Here is a 19009-nt window from a genome sequence, read left to right as displayed (position 1 = left end):
GAATTACTTTGGCGTTTGCCTGTAAGGATCAAGAGAAACCTTGATCGGAGTACTATTACAAAGTACAAGATTATAAATGAGAAAAGAAGCTGTTATAGATCATATTAGTATAAAAAAATTATTCTATGAAATTATATGTAATAAAATCGATACTCATTAAAATAACAATTTTGAATGCATTCTTTGCCTACATATGACGTGAAAAAATCTATATTTCTCTAGTTGTAATTTAAAAACCGATGAACAGAGCAAGATTGTTTATGTAAAAGGACATTTTTAATTGTATTTTAAATAATTTGTTTAGTTCGTTAGATAATTTATTAAAAATGGAAGCTGTAGTATAGTAAGCCCTCTCTCACCGTTCTATATATAATATGGAAATAACTGTGTCGTTCGATTTGGTATAACCGGTCATCGATTGTTAATTTTTAATTCTTTAGGAACGAACGATTACCTTTTTTTAGCAAATATTGCTTATTCCTAACGTGTACGTTGCTAGTAAAGATAAAGCATTACTCTCCCCGTGGCCCGGTGAGATGAGGATGATAAATGCGACATGTAACCGAGCTGTATTCTTGTACGGACTCAGGCCTACCAAACCTAACCCACCGGGTTGGTCTAGTGGTGAACGCGTCTTCCCAAATCAGCTGATTTGGAAGTCGAGAGTTCCACCGTTCAAGTCCTAGTAAAGCCGGTTATTTTTACACGGATTTGAATACTAGATCGTGGATACCGGTGTTCTTTGGCGGTCGGGTTTCAATTAACCACACATCTCAGGAACGGTCTTCATTCACACTCATACATATCATCCTCTGAAGAATTATCAAACGGTAGTTACCGGAGGCTAAACAGGAAAAAGAGAGAGAGAGAGGCCTACCAAACCTGAGATGTGTGGTTAATTGAACCCCAGCCACCGAAATACACCTGTATCCGCCGTCTAGTATTCAAATCCGTGTGAAAGTGACTAACTTTAGGATTTGAATCTCAGAAGTTTCGACTTTGAACTCTGATGACGAATTTAACGCTAGACCGGTCCGGTGGGCTATAAATACACGTGTGGAAACAACAGCGTTTTTAGTTTTCTAAAAATTTGTCGTATTTTTATTTTTGTTATAAGAATTTTTTCTGACTTTTCAGAAAAATAACGTACAAGTTTTATTTTCATTCGATTAACAGATAATTAAAACGTTAAATTACTTTCACGGTGAATCGGTAGCCTTTTTTGAAGTTTCTAATTTTTTTTGTAGTTCAAACAACGCTCCAGTAATTTTCAACCGGTTTTTGCGTAAACGTATACCGTTCTAATGTCATCGCCAAAAGTGCATATGCCGAAGTTAAAAGCGCAGTTACTCGATTTTAATCTGTACAAACACAATTTATTTTACATCAGATTTTAATGTTTTATTACGGATCGCACAGTACGATAGATTATTTTTCCCCCGTTTTTGTAAGAAGATAATAAAACCAAAAATCTTTATTTTCTTTTACATCGTGCATATAGATGATTTAAGGCTACTTATTTTATTGCCGTTTTGTCAAGGGAATAAACAGAAGCGTTTTAAAGAACTGTAACAAATCGCAGAACGGTATCGTGTTATTCATCTAAACGGTGTTTTTTTTACCTAAAAATTTAAATACGCGAAATGTTAACACTAAAATATCGTATATGTATTTTACGAGTAGCGGGATTATGTTTCAGCTTTAAACTCGGGTATAATATTTTTTTTTTTTTTACATCGATGATGTTTGTGCACCATCGTTTTTCAGTAACTTAACGGTTTGTTTCGTCCGATGAGACTTCTCACCTCACCGTAGTTATCGTTAAAGTTTTTCTTTAGTTTTTGTTTTAGTAAAAATAATTTGACTTTCGTTTCGTTTTGCGTTGTAGAAAATAATTATGTTCTACGATTAAACTTATATCTATTCTAAAAACACAGTATCCTTGTGAACCACAAAAATGTTCACATCGTTTTAAAGCTTTCTCCTCTTGAGTGTCGTAGGCCGTTTAGTAATTTCATATCCTCCGTGATATATCCCCTAATTTTGCCTTTTCGATAACCCTTCATCGTAATAAGATTAATAATACAGGTGTCGGTCAAAACGTAGAGCGAAATTTGAGAAACGATTATTTTTTTAAGAATTTTTCGGCCCGGTGTGTCAGTCGATTTTGCACGTTTCCGTGTACACATTATCCTGGAACAAAATCACACCTTAAGTTTAATCAAACGGTGAGGTAAACTTACTTAAAGGTGCGATTGCCTTCAACGATTGCAGTAGCTCACAGTAGTTTTCATTATTCACTTTTTCACTTTTAGGTGTGAGGTGAATAAAATCTGAAGCTTCACCGCATAGAAATATCGTTACCGTCATCGGCTTTCCCGCAGAGAGCCTACTTTTTTGCCGTACATCGCATAGAGAAATCCTACTTTTTTTAAAATTATCGATCGATTTGTAAATCTCGTTTCCATTCCTACAACTCTCGCTATGTTGCTGCTTCATTCTACCGATAATTTCTGTTGGTTTCACCCCTTTTGAAATGAGAAAATGTATTGCTGCGTGCGTTTCTTCCTCGGTGCAACGGATAAAACGAGTACTTTACTCGTTTTATATTAATGCAATCGCAAAGAGATAAAAATGAAAATTGTAACGGGAAGAGAAATCCGTATATAAATAAAATAAAAACCGCTTTAGAGAGAAATATTTGTGACGCATCCGTTAAAATTACAGATTGATTCTAAGGGACCAGAGTTGTATCGTCGCTGGGATTGAAAAGATTTAATACCCGTGTACAAAGCTTTGGACCCCCTGTTACTCCCAAAATTTTAAATAACGGGGTATTCAATCGCTTTTTCAATATATGTTTTATCTTAAGCTAAAAGAATATAATATAGCAGAAGGAGAGGTTCAGGATTCTTACCCTTCGTGCCTGTACTCCTTGAGCTTCTAAATTATCAAAAACCGAAGTATTACGATGTTTGGACATTAGTTTTTAAAAATATGTTTACCTTAACAATAATTAAAACTTCAACTTTTAGATGACAAACACACATATTAATAAAACATACGGCAGTACGTTAAGAAATTAAATCTTTAAACAGCAGTTGTGTAAAAAAAAAAATATATATATTTGATAGAATGTTTGAAATTTCTATCCACCGTCATGAATCTTAATTTTAAATATCCTACGGGCATATCATGCGTGAGTTTTCGTACAAAATTTGATAAAAAAAATTGTTTTTTCATTACGGGTTCAGTGTTGATTCAAAGCTGTTTTGCAATAAATCTTATCAGCAGCCGAAATCGCAAAAATATAAAAACGATCAAAGAATGGAGCAAGATAAAACGCGATTTAGAAATGGTTTTATACTGCTTTTCTTCTTACGGTAGAGTTAAATAATGTTTTTGTTACAAATTTTACATGAAAAATCATGTATTATACGGCCATTTTGATATTAATCTAGTGGAGTTGTATCCTGATACCTAGTCCTTCACACTTCTTCTCTATAATGTCCCAAAATATCAAAAAATGTATTATTTAACGTTTATTGTACGTAAAGAACATCGTTAGATATCATCACTCTTGCTGTTCGTTATCCTGGAGCGCATCAAAATTCTGTTGACCCGTCAACGATTAGCTGTTTGCTTAAAATTACCGTTAAAAATAAAATGACAATGTTCAATATTATTATTAAATCTATATAAATATTTGTACAAATACAAGAACGTAAAAATACAAAAGAAAAGTAAAAAATAGGTGGCAAAGGATCGCATAAATTTACCGGCTTTGTCTTGGCAGATTTTATTTCAATTATTCCATAGGGCTTCTAAGTATCGATGTCTTAATATGTATAGTACACTTGTGAAAAAATTCAAAGCGGCTTCTAAAAAAATTTGGGTCTGATTTTTTATGACCTTTTTGCCTTAAAAGCGTTATTGAGAAAAATATTAAAATTCTTAGTAAAAAAAAAAACGTTTTGGTCACAGTAGACCTCCTTGACCAAATGGTATTTTATCGTAAACATTATTCTGCATTTAGAGTATAATTGCTAAAAAAAAAATCAAAATTTGCAGTAAACAAAATGGGGGCCCCGTTTGACCTCTTCTTGCTTGACAGCTATCTCTTTAATGTTTTTTAATAGTACTTGAAAAACATAAAGAGTTAGAAATTATTAAAAAAGTTAACTATTTTTTTTTTTAATTCGTAGCCGGATCCCATGCGCCCTCCATTTTTTTTTGGAAATGTTCCTGTGTTGTCTAATTTAAGATTAGATAGAGTTGAATTTGCAATCTTGAAAAATAAAATAGCGGGTATCATGAAACCCCCCCCCCCTTATCCGAGATGGGATCGAAAATCAGTTCTATGCTGGAGAATGGTGCCCCGTAAATAGACATTTTTTCAGCCTTTTTGAAGAATTTTTATCAGACCCGGTCCACAGATATTAATCGATAGTGTTAGGCCTAACACTTGCACATATGTATATACATATTCCAGAAATTTCTATAATTTTTTTGTGTTTTTCGGTTAGAGAGGATCGCGAGAAATCAAGATCGCTAAAACCCTGATACCCAAAATTTTGACCGATTCGTTATATCTGTGCTGTAATAGCAGCAATAGAGCTATAGAGCTACAACCGGTAAAGTAAAAGTACTTAAACGTTAAATTACGTAAATTAAATAATTAACTAGTAATTTGTATTTACTAAAAGGGAGGAGAACCGTTGTCCATGTACGATAAAAATTGTGGCTGTAGAGTCAGTATCGTTGAATTTTAGTTTGTAAAAAATTAAAAATATAAAAATAATCGTAAAATATATAACGATATATTCGTGACTTTGCTCGCTGTATATGGTTACTCGTGTTTCCAGTAGCTCAATTTTTTTTTGGCACGTAAACGGAGGCAGGTACAACCAGTCGCGTCGCACATACAATAACAGTGGCAGCGGCTTTTTTGGCCGAGCCGCCGCGCTGTATATTATCGCATCCCTTAAAAGATCAAGATTAAAAAACCCAAAAATGGTTTTTAGATAAATTTTATTTATCTGAAGAATATTTGCAAGTCCAAATCTGCTGTGTACGTCGTTTAGCGTAGTCTGAAACGGGGAAAATCTGCAATCATTTTTGAAATGTTTTTACCTTTCTTCACGCTTTCGAGGTCGAATTTCAGAAAATCTAAAAATCGGACTTAAATATTCGCATGAAGATTACGCGCATCAAAAATCAAATTGTTATTTCATTTGTTACCAAGAAATTAAAAAAAAGACCGGTTTCAAAAAATTCAAAACTTCATTTTTACCCCTTTAAACTCGGTATTTCAAAACATCTAGAAATTAATTTTTAGATATTCACATGAAGATTACATATACCTAAATCAACCTGATATCTTCATTCGTTACTGAAATATTTAAAAAACTGTAAATTATCGTAACCCATTAAACTCGGAATTTCAACAAAAAAAAAGCATTTCTTAGTGTCCACTTGTACTGTAAGAACATGTATACAAATTTTTCAGTAGTTTTTTCTTGGGCGTTGATGAATCATTCGGTCAGGACAAGTTGCTTTATAGGTACAGATGTAGATGAGTAAATTGTCTTTTTTTTAATATATTAATGCTAAAATAAGCGTTAATGCTTTATAGAGTTTATATACAGTATATAGAATTCAAAAAATTCATTCTAAGCGACAAGAAAATAATTAAAACTAATTAGATTCTGTCAATACGCAGTCGATAAACGTTCAATATTCATAGTTAGTCGATACCATCTAGAAAGGTTCTGTTAAACGGTTTTTTGTTTACTTAAAACAGTTTGCGTTAAACTTATTAAGCTTTGGGGACTGAAGTAAATAGATTTTGTACTATCGGTAAGGTTAAGAATAAAGACGGTCTTAGCTGTAGACTTTTTAAAATAAGGTCGGTTTTATAATTATTTTTTGTACACGAAACAAAGCACCGATGTGACGTAATGCGGATCTTACATCCACTCCAAACACTATACTATACCGGAGCTCCGACTGCGTTAAAGCATAGTACAATTTTTTTAAACTTTTCTGTCTTTACGACCTATTTTCCTGTAAAGATCAATTAAGATGTGACTGTGAAAATTGTCCTTCATAATACAAGCTATTTGATCTTAGATCCCCGTGTAGTTCTAGATATTTTTATCTGCCGCTTATTAGATAATTACGAGTGCGATTTCTTTTGAATCTAATACAACTTCCTCGAACCGGTTTCCAATTTTATTAGAGGAAAACGTCACAGATTTTTTCTTTATTACATTCGTACTTAAGTTATTTATATAATAAACCGCGTTTTAAATTAAAAATTAGTTTTCACTATCCTAGAAAGTTTTAGCCGTCGCATCATTATTAAAAATTAATGTAGCGTGTAAACGAGATAACTGATAGTATAGTCGTCAAAATTGATTTTCATCATATCCTTTGCACACGTCAAGCGTAGGATAGTTAAAACCGCAATTTGTTACGGTGAACCAAAGCTATTTAAGTGTACGAAGCCGATTTCAGAACCTATCGGACTGGATTATAATATTTGAAATCACCCGACACGTAACTTCAACGTCATTCCTCCGATTCCATAAATTGCCAGTTTATCGTGAGAAATGGTGACTAAAGCTTTTGCGGTTTAGAAAAAAAAACCTTTTTTTTTAAATCGATAAAAACAGCCGTACTTTTATTATTTCTTGTAACATTATGAAAACGATGTTATTTAACTCGATAAGTTTGTAGCGATTGTTTCTTGATTTTTGAAAACCGTGTACCGACTGCGCAAGAATTTTACGAATACCGGTAAAGTTGTTTAAGCCGATTTGTATTAACGTATCCGTTATCTGATTTAAATCACCGACAGCACTAACGCTTTTTATAATTTTCTAGTCGATTTATATTACCGGTGGTTTTTTTATATTTTCGAGTCGATCAAATTAAAAATGAAACCTCTAAAAATAGGTTTAATAATAAAAGCAAGATGACGGGATATTATGCAAACGGGCACCGCTATATCCATCCAGATCTTTCTTTTTCCTGTTTAGCCTCCGGTAATTACCTTTCAGATAATACTTCACAGGATAAGTACGAGTGTAAGTGAAGTGTATTCTTGTACAGTTCGACTGTTCCTGAGACTTCTGGTTAATTGAAACCCAACCCCAAAAAAAGACCGGTATCCACGATCTAGTATTCAAATCCGAGTAAAAATAACCGACTTTACTAAGACTTGAACGTTGGAACTCTCGACTTCCAAATAAGCCGATTTGGGAAGACGCGTTCACCACTAGATCAACCCGGCGGGTCCAAACCCATCAAGACCTGTCTTGAATTATCCGTTACTTTTTGATGACTAATGATTTGCATCGCATCCGCTGATCGAAGAAAAATTTATTGCTTTACGGTAGAATCTAGTAATTTATCGATTTTTTTTTAATATATAGGGTCGGTAATTAACGACAACTCGTATGAATATTTTTACTACAAAGGTGAAATACTGTTCAAACAATGGGCATCAGTAGTGGTTTTTCATTAATATTGGTCCGTCGATAAATTTTATCGTAAATTTCCAAAGTTTTCTATTATTATTATTGTACTCATCAAAACTATACCTGCACTATTTTTTCTTTTTTTATTGAAGCGATGAAGAAAGATGATTTCTGAATTCTACAGAAATGTATTCTTTAAATTTATATTAAACGATTCTCTTTTTAATTTTTTACTCGTTACAGGTGTACAGTTAAGGTCGCCTGTAAAACCCTGTAATCCAGGGTTTTAATGCTGTTTTATATGACAAGAATTTAATCGGAGGAAAATTCCGTTTGAGTCTAATTTATTAGCAAAAAAGCATAGTTAAACTATCGACTTAACTAGTATCCTTTGATTCAGAAGATCCCAATTGTCAGCCTAAAAGTAATTTTCCAAAGTTTGATAATCTCTTTAATATAGATAATATTAAACAGATAAATATAAAATAATATATTATTATATTTTTTATACGAGTATAATAATATTTAATATATATATATATATATGTATATTTAAGTCTTATATGACATTTTTTTAATATTATTTGTATCGCTAAGTCCAATTTGGAATGCGGTCAAAAACTTATTGTAGTCTTAAATACATTTCCTTCATTTTTTTTTGGTTTATATGGTCGGTACAAGATTTAAATCCATAACTGTATGTGATGTCTTTTTTTCCTTTTTTTCCTGTTTGGCCTCCGGTAACTACCGTTTAGATAATACTTCAGAGGATGAATGAGGATGATATGTATGAGTGTAAATGAAGTGCAGTCTTGTACAGTCTCAGTTCTACCAATCCTGAGATGTAAGGTTAATTGAAACCCGACCGCCAAAGAACACCGGTATCCACGATCTAGTATTCAAATCCGTGTAAAAATAACTGCCTTTACTAAGACTTGAACGCTGGAACTCTCGACTTCCATATCAGCTGATTTGGGAAGATGCGTTCACCACTAGACCAACCCGGTGGCTCTGTATGTGATGTCTGTTTAAATGTAAAGTTGTAAACGTTTTTTATAGTAATACAGTAATCCCTCGCTATTCGCAAGTTTGGCGTTCTCTGTTGCCTCAAGCGATTTTCTAAAAAGTGAATTTTACCGGTAAAACTGCTAATAAATTAAAAAATTATCGTTTAGTACAGTACTTAACAAACGTTTCGTTGTTATTGTACTACTTGTATCGTTGGAAAACAATTTTTTCATCCTTATTTGGGAAGACGTTATCAGCATAGCCGGTAACAGCTACTAAACAGTTATTAAATGTTTTACAGTAAACATTTAGACTAAATGTTATCAGTAAACCGTTTGGCTGTATATACTGTGCTTCACATTTTGCTTAAGTTGTTGATAAACGATATAAATGAAAGTTTTCATTAACTAGAACTATAACAAAATATTTTTATCGGTCCGATAATGCGCGCTTCAGTATTTTACTTGTATTTATTTTTTATGTATAAATTATTTTAAGTAATTGTTTTTGTTTGAAAGGTGAACCGGGTAGTGTAGTCTTCGGTTCGATATTGGATGGCCATTTTGAAGGCAAGATAATGTCTAAAACTAGCGGTTCATATTATATTGAAAAAGCATCTAGATATTTTCCAAAAAATACTAACTCTAGTTTTCATACTATAGTTTATAAAGAATCTGATATTGAAGATCCGTATGTTAACATCAGGGAAGGTAAGCGATTTATGAACCTTAATATATAAGCTTAATATTATGTATGAGTCAGTAATTAATATTTATAAAAGTATAACTTATGTTTTCTTCATCTCATCACTGCTGTTTACGTCTTTTATTTTCACCTTTTATCTATTCTGAGCTAGTATATGCAATAGCAGAGCATTCATAAACATATATATATATATATATAAAATAATTTTTTCCTTTTTTTTAAATTGGTATAGTTCAGTTTCGAATTTTATCATTATATCAGTCTGTCTTTTGTTTATTTATTTTATATCTTTTAATAGGTAATTTAAATGTTTAAAAATAATGAGCTACCAATATTCTTTAACTTTACTTTTTTTCAATATATATGTACTGTGGATTTCATTTAATTATTACTATTATAATATTTAATATAATAGATTTATAATAACAATTCTCGTAGCTGAAAAGATAATGCTAAGGATTTTAGGATTCACTGTATTATTGGCTAAGTAGAAATACTATAAAAAGTCAAGCCAGTAGCTGATATGTTTAAAATTTTCTTCTTTAGTTAACAATCCTCAGATTGGTTTGCGGTAGTCCTCCGTTCTATTCCACTCTGTGCTTTCCATTTATGTCTTCAGAGCAGCTACATCCCACATCATAAGCGTTTGTTTCATACACTTAAGTCTTCATTTTCATCTTCCTGTTTCCCTTTTCCCCTCAGTGTAGCCTATTATTTAATTTAATAGGCTGTGTGATGCACACTACGGCCAATAAGTTCATCCCTTCTCTTCACAATATTTTGCCAAAAACTTATTTTTTCTTCAATTCTCCCAAGATCTCTTCAGTACTGACCTTATTGATCCATCTTGCTTACAACAACCACCTATAAAACTGCATTTCCAGAGCTTACAGTTTTCTTCTCTCCTCTGCTATCATTGTTCAGTACTGCTTGAGAAATTTCTTGTTTCCGATGTTAATTGCTTCTACTTACTATTAAAAGCAGTTTTCTTCTGCCCGACCCTATTGTTAATACATTTGTTACTATTTCCATTTTTGTTATTTTATTCCCTAAATAGGTGTACTCTCTAAGTTCTTCTATCTTACTTCCGTTCAACCTTATATTCATACTAGGCTGTTCCATGTACTACAGACCATCACTTTTGTTATATAAGTATAACAATCCTCAGATTGGTTTGCGGTAGTCCTCCATTCTATTCTACTCTGTTCTCTCCATTTCATCTCTTCTTAGCAGCTACATCCCGCATCATAAGCGTTTGTTTCATACACTCTTATTACAAATACATTAATTTTCAGATCATATTATCTGCACAGCACCTCCTTCATAAATAACTGTTTCCTCAATTCCTCTTTGCCTTCACCTGTGATGGTGATGTCATTCGCAAAGCTTAACTTGTTAATTCTTCTTCCGTGTATTTTTACTCGGCTGTAAATTAATTCATAGACTTTGTTAAGAATGTCCTTTACGTATAGTTTGATAATGCAGGCGAGAGCCTGCAGCCCTGTCTTACAGTTTTCTGAATTTTTGCTTCTTCTTGTGCTTTACCAATATTTATCATTTTAACCGACTTTTATCCAGGTTTTTTATTACTTTTCTCCATGCGGTTCTCTATGTCTAAATACCTTTCCTCTATGTATTTCCCTTAAACAGGAAAGCCTCATTTGCTTTCCTGTTTATCAAATTTTTCAGGATTCTATATTGTGTTTGATCTGCAGGTTTAATACATTAATTTAAAAACAAATACGACCAAACAAAAATAATGTGATTACAAATACATTAATTTTAAACTTGCATGCCGCATCCTGTAAAAATTTAATATGGCAAAGCCATTCATGTATTAATGAAAAGCCAGTTACATATTAAAAAAAATTACAGTGAAAATAATTATAAGGAATCGCTTTAAAGTCCACATATTTTCAAACTACTTTAATCTCTTGAAGAAGGTTTCCAAAATGGCCGATAAAGCTGGAATTAGCCAGTGGAATTAATAATTATAATCCACCAAAAATAAAGAAAGAAAAATAAAATTCTTTATTTTTGGTGGATTATAATTATACGACACACACATCCGGTTTGTGAAATATTTAATGTTAAGTTGTTTAATGTACAAAGGTGTAATATTGTCACAGTTGTTATTTAAAAAATATTTCATAATGATGAATAGTTTAAGAAAATTAACTGAACATCTTTGCCTTCAACCAAGTGAAAACTGCTCGGTTGGCAGAAAAGTAATGAAGGAAAGGAATATGTGTTGGTATGAAAATTAGGACTTCTTGATTGTAACCACAAAGTACTAAGGTTCTCTTCTACTGACCTATCAATATCTAACTTGAGATTAAAGAGGAGTGTACTCTGCGTGTAGGTATACAGCTTCAACCTCAATTCTTCATTGCTTTATTTGTAAGAAATAAATTTGTGTTTAGGAAGTTTATTGTCATGATGATTTTCTCTACTAAGGAAGTAAGTCTGAAAAAGCTTCTGAAGTGCTAAACTTGATTTTGAAAAATCTGTGGCAAATTTAGCCATCCCATTTGATTACTCTGCCCGCCAAATTTGGTATTTTTGTAATTTCTAGCAACTATGACAAAAAGAACTTGTATGTGAAAAAACCTGTCTCAAGAAATGTGTATCTTCCCTCTTAGTTTTTGAAACCCAATATGCTGGTATGTACATCATTATCTCTTTGGCGTAGCATCATGTACAATGGATTTTATGTTGATTCAAACTACAGCAGATGATTGATATATTCATCCTTTTAAAAGCAAAATTGTCAAATACACTCAATGTCTTTGCTACTCTACATCTTCAGGAGGTTTCTGTTTACTTCATTATTTTAAATTTTTAAACTGCTCTGTTATTAATTAAAATTTTGGACCCATTCTGTTACATGATTGTCTGTAGTTATATTGAACAGCGGTTATATATGTAATTCCTTGAACCGTAAGTCATGCCAAATTTTTCTTGCTGCAGTGTTGTATCAAACTAGTAAAATACTAGGAGAAATGTAACACTTGTAATATTCAATATCGCTAAGATAAAATTGATAATTTCCCTTTTCTAATATAAAAAAATTACCTTTCAAAGTCCATCAAGAGTAAATTTATAAGACTGTTAAATGTGGTAATGTTTCTTTTTCAGAAATTTGTAAACTTTATGCTCTTCTGCATATCATTTTACTTGATAACTAAAGATTTTGTGTGAATCCTGTATTTCATTTATATGTAGTTAACAAAAGATATTTTTTAAAGTCATATTAGAAATTAAAAAATAATGATTAGTTTGATGTTACAGACTGTTTATAAATTATCGTTTGTAGGTCATGGAAGCGGATGCGGAATCACAGATTCGGTCAGTCGTTGGATGGACCAAATACAAAATTCAGCTGTAGATGATGATTTAGAATTAGAAAAAAATTATAATAGAAGAAATAAGTTACCAAAGAAAGTAAAACCAAATGATGAAGTAGAAAAGAAAAAAGTTATAAAAAGATGGAAAGAAAGGGATACAGAAGAGAATGAAACGCCATATGATAAATACAGCAGAGAAGCGAATTTAGGAGGCGGAGGAATAAACAGTAAAACTAGTAGCAGTAGTAATAGAGTGAAGCGAGCGACTAGACCCAAAGAAGAGAAAAGAAATACTTGTTCTTTGTTCATACAAACCGACCCTTTAATATGGAAGCACATTACTGAACAGGTACTTTTTATTTTATTCATTCCTGATAACATTTGTTATTTTAACTTCAAAATAATTTTGCACAAGATAATAATTTTTTGCAATGATTAATCATATAGCATTTTACTAGCACATCGTCCACGTGAAAATTAAAACTTAAGTATGAAAGGACATTTATTTTTTCCTATGTTCAGTAAATGAATGTATTTATCATTACATAAATTGCACGTTTGGTTATATGATGTGTTTATATTACAATTTTTATTATTTTAAGCCCAATAAAAACAAATAAACATATTTCTTGTCGAGAAATGTTTTTTCTTTTTTAATTTTTATGTTATTTTTTCAGAATACATAAAATATTTTTGAAGTTGCTAATATTTTTTCAACGTGTTTTTTTTCTGTTTTCAATGAAAGAATCAAAGCTGTCTGAGATTATTCACATTTTGAATACACTGGTATGGTTTTTGGTATTTCTGTTAGCATTAACAGCCATATTTATCAGAAAGTTAGAAATGCATTGTTGCTACGTTTTAGCATCCTGAATGATTTCAGTTGTGGGTTTTTTGCAATTATTTCTCCATTTTTTTAAATTGTTTAATAATTACATTTAAAGGTATCAATCAGTTTGATATTATTTGCTATGTAATCAATTGTAATAGAAAATTCAATTTAAATTTGTTTATTACAGTTGTGTAAATTTTATACCTTAGTTTTAGCCCAGATAAATTGTTAAAAGTCTATTTAGATTTACAGTAAATTCAGAAGTCATTTATTTACATTATTTAAATGAAAGCATGGAAAATTAATTAGAATTTGATCTGATATGTGAAAAAAATATGTTTGCTCAGATTTATTCTCATACAAATTTTATAACTTTAATAATTTTATTTTAAAATGAAAAAATCTGTCTCCCTCTCTTTTATTAGGATCGCTGGATTTTTTTGTAGGAATCTTTTCTGATTATACTTTTTATCTGCAAAATACTTTTGTTTATTATTTGGCTATTGCATGTAATGGCATACATGTTTTTAGTTTGTTATGTTATTATAAGATGACCTTGATTTTTCATATCTACATCCTCTATGATGACCTCTTTCATAATTTTTGTTATTATTATTATTATTAGTGAGAGGAAAAAATTTGAAACAGGAGTCAGTTATTTGTTAAAAATACAGTCAGATCTGAAAATTTAGTTGGCTTGTGTTATAAAAAAGATTATTAGATACCTAAAGGTTTGGGAAATTTAATTTAAAAAACATAATTCTTGTTTAACATTTTTGGGAATTTTACTTGTATATTACATGTTTAATGATAGGTTATAATATTAACTGGATGTCAGTTATTTAGCAGGAAGTTAATGTAAATGACATGAATATTTTTAGAAATTTTTCCAGCTTTTGAACTTCATTTGTAATTACAGTTGCATCCTCTTATTTACTCTCATTTGTAGATCAGTTTTAATCATAAATATTTATTTAGCAAATAACCTGCATTGAATATCTACAGGAAATCAGATCTTATCGCTAGTGACAGGCTGTGAATTTAAGTGTAATGCCAATTAATGATTAAACACACACATATAGAGTGTACCACGAAGTTCTGCTGGGACTTTCATAACCTATTCTACTCATGAAAATAATGGAAAAAATACATATAAACATTTGTCATAAAATGCTTCATTTGCGTGCGAGTTACGGCTAGTGAAAAATTTTGCTTGGATTTCAGCCACCCTGGTGAAATGAGGTACTGAAATTTTTGGATGTTAATTAATGAGCAGAATTCGTGATTTCTTATGTTTTTTGACCAGAAAAATTGAATAAAATAGATCCCAGAACTGTATCTGCAGTAGTTTTTGAGAAACCTGGGGTGAAAACCATAAATTGAGGTAAAAAAACCGTGTTTTATAACTTTGTTCAATGGGTAATAAACACATAAATTTTTTAAACAAAACTTTAAGAGAATTAATTCTCAACGAAATGGTGTACGATAAGTTTAGTAAAACAAAGAAAAAGTTAGAAAAATTTGAATTTTATTTAGAAACACTATACTAGACCATAGTGCATTATACGTACCAGTTTATAATAAATATTCAAAAATGAGACCACAATTTTCAACACATTTCTTGTCACGCTTCTGTACTGTTTTTGTTGTTCTTTTTATTTCTTCTGGACTGTCCTTAAGTTTCTCAGGTACATCCATATTGCACATGATTAATTCCTCTTGAGAATATATTTTTGTTTTGTGTTCAGTATTTTTCCCTCCATCCTCAGATGCAAAAATCTAAATCTAAGGATCTAAAATCTAACGCTGTAAAAATCTAAAGATGTTAGATCAGACAATGAGTGGAAACGGGACAAGAGAAATGGGAAGGCGCGCCATCGTTTTGGAAGTATACTTTGCATCTCAGCACTAGAGGAACATCTTCTCAAAGAAAATGCAAGTAGACCTCGGCATTTAAACTGCCAGGTAATATAGCAATCTAAACAGCTGATTCTGCATCATACATTGATACCATTTCATGAGAATTTGCTTCTATCCATGTATACTCACTGCATAAGTTGATGATGCCATATCGAGTGATATTTGCTTCATTGATAAACAAAACATATTTGTAGTGTTGTTGATTTGTATTCCACCACTTGCAGAACTCCAAAGCAAATTGGACTGTATCCTGAATGTAAAGGTTCAACTCGCTCTTTATGATAAGGACAAAACTTGTTTTGTTTAAGTGTCTTCCAAACCATCAAATGTGAAACCCCGATCCACTTAGAAAGATGTGTACTGACGCATGGACTGCACTGATGTGCATCGATAATAATCTCATCAATAACAGTGTCATTTTCTTTTTTTTTGTTTGGGGGCGAAAAACGCCTGTGCGTTATCATCGCCGGGAATTTTTTTTAATAAAAGGGTAAAATAACTGTAAACTAATAAAACTTATAAGGTGTAAAATAAATATAAATCATATAATAAAAATTTATTAAAACAAAAGTCAAAAAAGTGAAATTAAACTCAAAACTAATATCCCAGATGGAGTCTTTAAAATATAAAAGTTAAAATAATAGAATAAAGAAATTATATAAAAGTTACCTAATTCTGATAGGTTGTGCAAAAGGCTCCCTTCTCGGATAATAAAATTAAAGTCATAGAACCAAAAAAATCAAAATTGAAAATAAAGGTTAAAAATTATCAAAAATTCTTCAGCATAAAAGTATATATGATAACATTAAATGTTTTCCAGTAACCTGATACTATGCAAAAACAAAAACATCCGGTTCAAAATTTTGTTATTATTGTACAAGATATCACGGATGTTTCTGGGTAGATTAAATTTACGATGCAAAAAACCGTATAACATATGCAGTCTATGAGAATGTGATGCACAGTCATGCGGCAGTTGTATCGTGTGCATAAGGGTGCGATTCCTCCTGACATTAGGTACTTGTGTGTGATCCTCGTATGGCCCATCCGTAACCAGTAGAGGACCACTTCCTCACAACGAGTTTTTCTGCAAGAGGAGTCCCATGGCAACACTGAATCTTTAATCCTGAATCTTTAATTAATGTGATGCACAGTCATGCAGCAGTTGCATCGTGTGCATAAGGGTGCGATTCCTCCTGACATTAGGTACTCGTGTGTGATCCTCGTATGGCCCATCCGTAACCAGTAGAGGACCACTTCCTCACAACGAGTTTTTCTGCAAGAGGAGTCCCATGGCAACACTGGATCTTTACTCCGTCGGAGTTTATTATCGACGGTAGTCGCCCAGTCACTTTGCCACCTACCACTTTGTTGCGATTACCTAACTCAGTGATTACATTGTAAATTTCAATGAAGACAGGATGTTTTGAATAAAAGTTTTCTAACGCCTGGAGAGCACTACACGAGTCGCTGCAAATAAGAATGTTTCTATATTTAGGGTTAATGATATTTAGAGCCTTATTTATAGCAAGCAGTTCAGCAGTGAACACACTCGTAATACCGGGTAGGCCAAACATATAAGTTCTTTCATTGACAACAAAAGCACAACCAACGGTATTGTCTTGTTTCAATCCATCAGTGTATACCACCGCGTCTGGGTTCGTCTTGGTGAGAATACACTGAAACATTTGCCAGAAAACAGTAGGTGGTGTTGATTGTTTATCGTATGTTGTTAGGTCAAATGTAAAATTTACAAGGTTTATTCTCCACGGAGGATATGAGCGCAGACATGATGGAAAGAACGACAGAGTGTCAACATTTATATGCTGCCGCAGACGTCGGGTACAGACATCCACAGGTACAGTACAGCGTGGATGGTCCTCATACTTCCTTAAATTAGGATTTCTAAGAACTGGGTCAAAGGCCGGATGTCCTTTGAGACGGGCAAAATAAGATAACAAAAGCTGGTCTCGTCTATTCCAAAGTGATGGCTCACCGCAGTCTACAAGTAAGCTTGTGATAGGGTTTGATCTAAATGCACCTGTGGCAAGCCAAAGAAAAGCATGATGTACACCACCCAGCATTTTAAGCACAGTTTGACGAGCTGAAGAGTAGAAGAGTAGGCGACACAACCATAATCTAAATGGGAACAAACAAGGGAATAGTAAAAACGTAAAATACATGACTGATCAGCTCCCCAGTTGGTGTTACTAAAGACCCACATCAAATCTAAAAGTTTGGAACATTTTGTCCTTAATTCCTTTATATGTTTGATCCAACTAAGACGACTATCAAAAAGCAAACCTAGAAACTTGACGTAAGGAGAGATAGCAATAAGCTCTGTTCAGAAAAACTTGTGGAATAAAAGGGTTTCGTAGCAGAGAAAAGACTACACATTTCGTTTTGTCAGATGAAAATGTGAAACCAGTAGTTCTGGACCAAGTCTCAAGGCGAAATAGTGTTCTCTAGTAGTTGCTCTGCAGTGTGCGTTGAACGGCTCGCAATGTAAATAACAAAATCGTCAACAAACAGAGAACATGAGACAGGAGCCTGTACACAATTGGTAATACTGTTTATGGCTACAGAAAATAAGGTGGCACTTGATACACTACCTTGAGGTACTCAATTCTCTAAGACAACACTATCTGAAAGTGAATCATCTACACAAGCACGAAACGTACGATGATTTAAGAATTCCTTGATTTAAAAATAAAAGCAAGCATATTGCCCTTGATTCCCTACCTCTTGAGGGTGTTAAGAATACCACCTCACCAGGCTGTGTTGTACGCCTTCTTTATATTGAAGAAGATAGCAACGAGGTGTTGGCGGTTTAGGAAGGCGTTTTGTATGGCTGTTTCCATTGATATTAATGATCAATGGAAGATCGTCCTTGTCGAAAACCACACTGTTCTGAAGATAGAAAGCCATGTTTCTCCAAGTACCATGTAAGCCTGTGGTTTACCATTCTCCATTATTTTACACAATACGCTTGTTAAAGAAATAGGGCGGTAGCTTGAGGGATCAGTTTTGTCTTTACCAGGCTTTAGTATTGGTATAATAAATGCTTTTGACCAGCCAAGCGGAAAGACTTTTTCGGAGAATAAACCATTGTAAGTATTCAAAAGATGTTGTAGTGCAGAGTTAGGAAGGTGTGAAAGCATACCAAGGCGAACGTTGTCTGGTCCAGGGGAAGTGTCACGTGAGTTCTTAAGTGTGTGTGTAACAATTCTTTAAATACGAATGGAGTGTTCAATTCACCAATCGAATACCAATGTTTAACGCCAATATTTCTATCTGTACTTTGTACCTCTGAAAATCGTTATTATATGATGTAATGAGAGACACTGAGCGGAAAGATTTTGCTAAAGTATTTGCTACAGCCGAACATGATGAAAGGAGTTCTCCTTCATCAATGAGACCGAGAATAGATTGCCTTGGTGATCTGAAAATTGCATTGATTTTTTTCCATACAGTAGATGTGGGAGTAGTACATGAGATGGTGTTCACATATTTCGTCCATGAATTCCTCTTAGCGTTCAAGAAGACCCGACGACATACTGCTCTAGCCCTGCGGTACAAATTTAAATGTTCAGTTGTAGGTCTATTATTAATAACACATTTGCAATCATCATTCCACCATGGAATGGAAGGACGTTTAGGATTAGCCGATGTTTGTGGGATATATCTGCTGGCAGTTTCAAGTATCATGGACG

At 32.8% G+C, this 19009-nt stretch overlaps 1 protein-coding gene across 1 annotated transcript in view; it reads left to right on the top strand.

Annotated features, from left to right (window-relative positions):
* kuz (zinc-dependent metalloprotease kuz) overlaps positions 1–19009 on the top strand; it is a 140280-nt gene that overhangs the window by 61770 nt on the left and 59501 nt on the right. The window contains exons 3-4 of the mRNA XM_075375877.1: positions 9011–9202; positions 12514–12893. Coding sequence (XP_075231992.1) covers positions 9011–9202; positions 12514–12893 — 572 coding nt within the window. The remainder of the gene's footprint in view (positions 1–9010; positions 9203–12513; positions 12894–19009) is intronic.

This window comes from Lycorma delicatula, chromosome 9, assembly GCF_047948215.1.
Source record: "Lycorma delicatula isolate Av1 chromosome 9, ASM4794821v1, whole genome shotgun sequence".
Taxonomy (NCBI): domain Eukaryota; kingdom Metazoa; phylum Arthropoda; class Insecta; order Hemiptera; family Fulgoridae; genus Lycorma; species Lycorma delicatula.
Note: the sequence above shows the minus strand (reverse complement) of the source record. Positions and strands in the feature narration are given on the sequence as shown.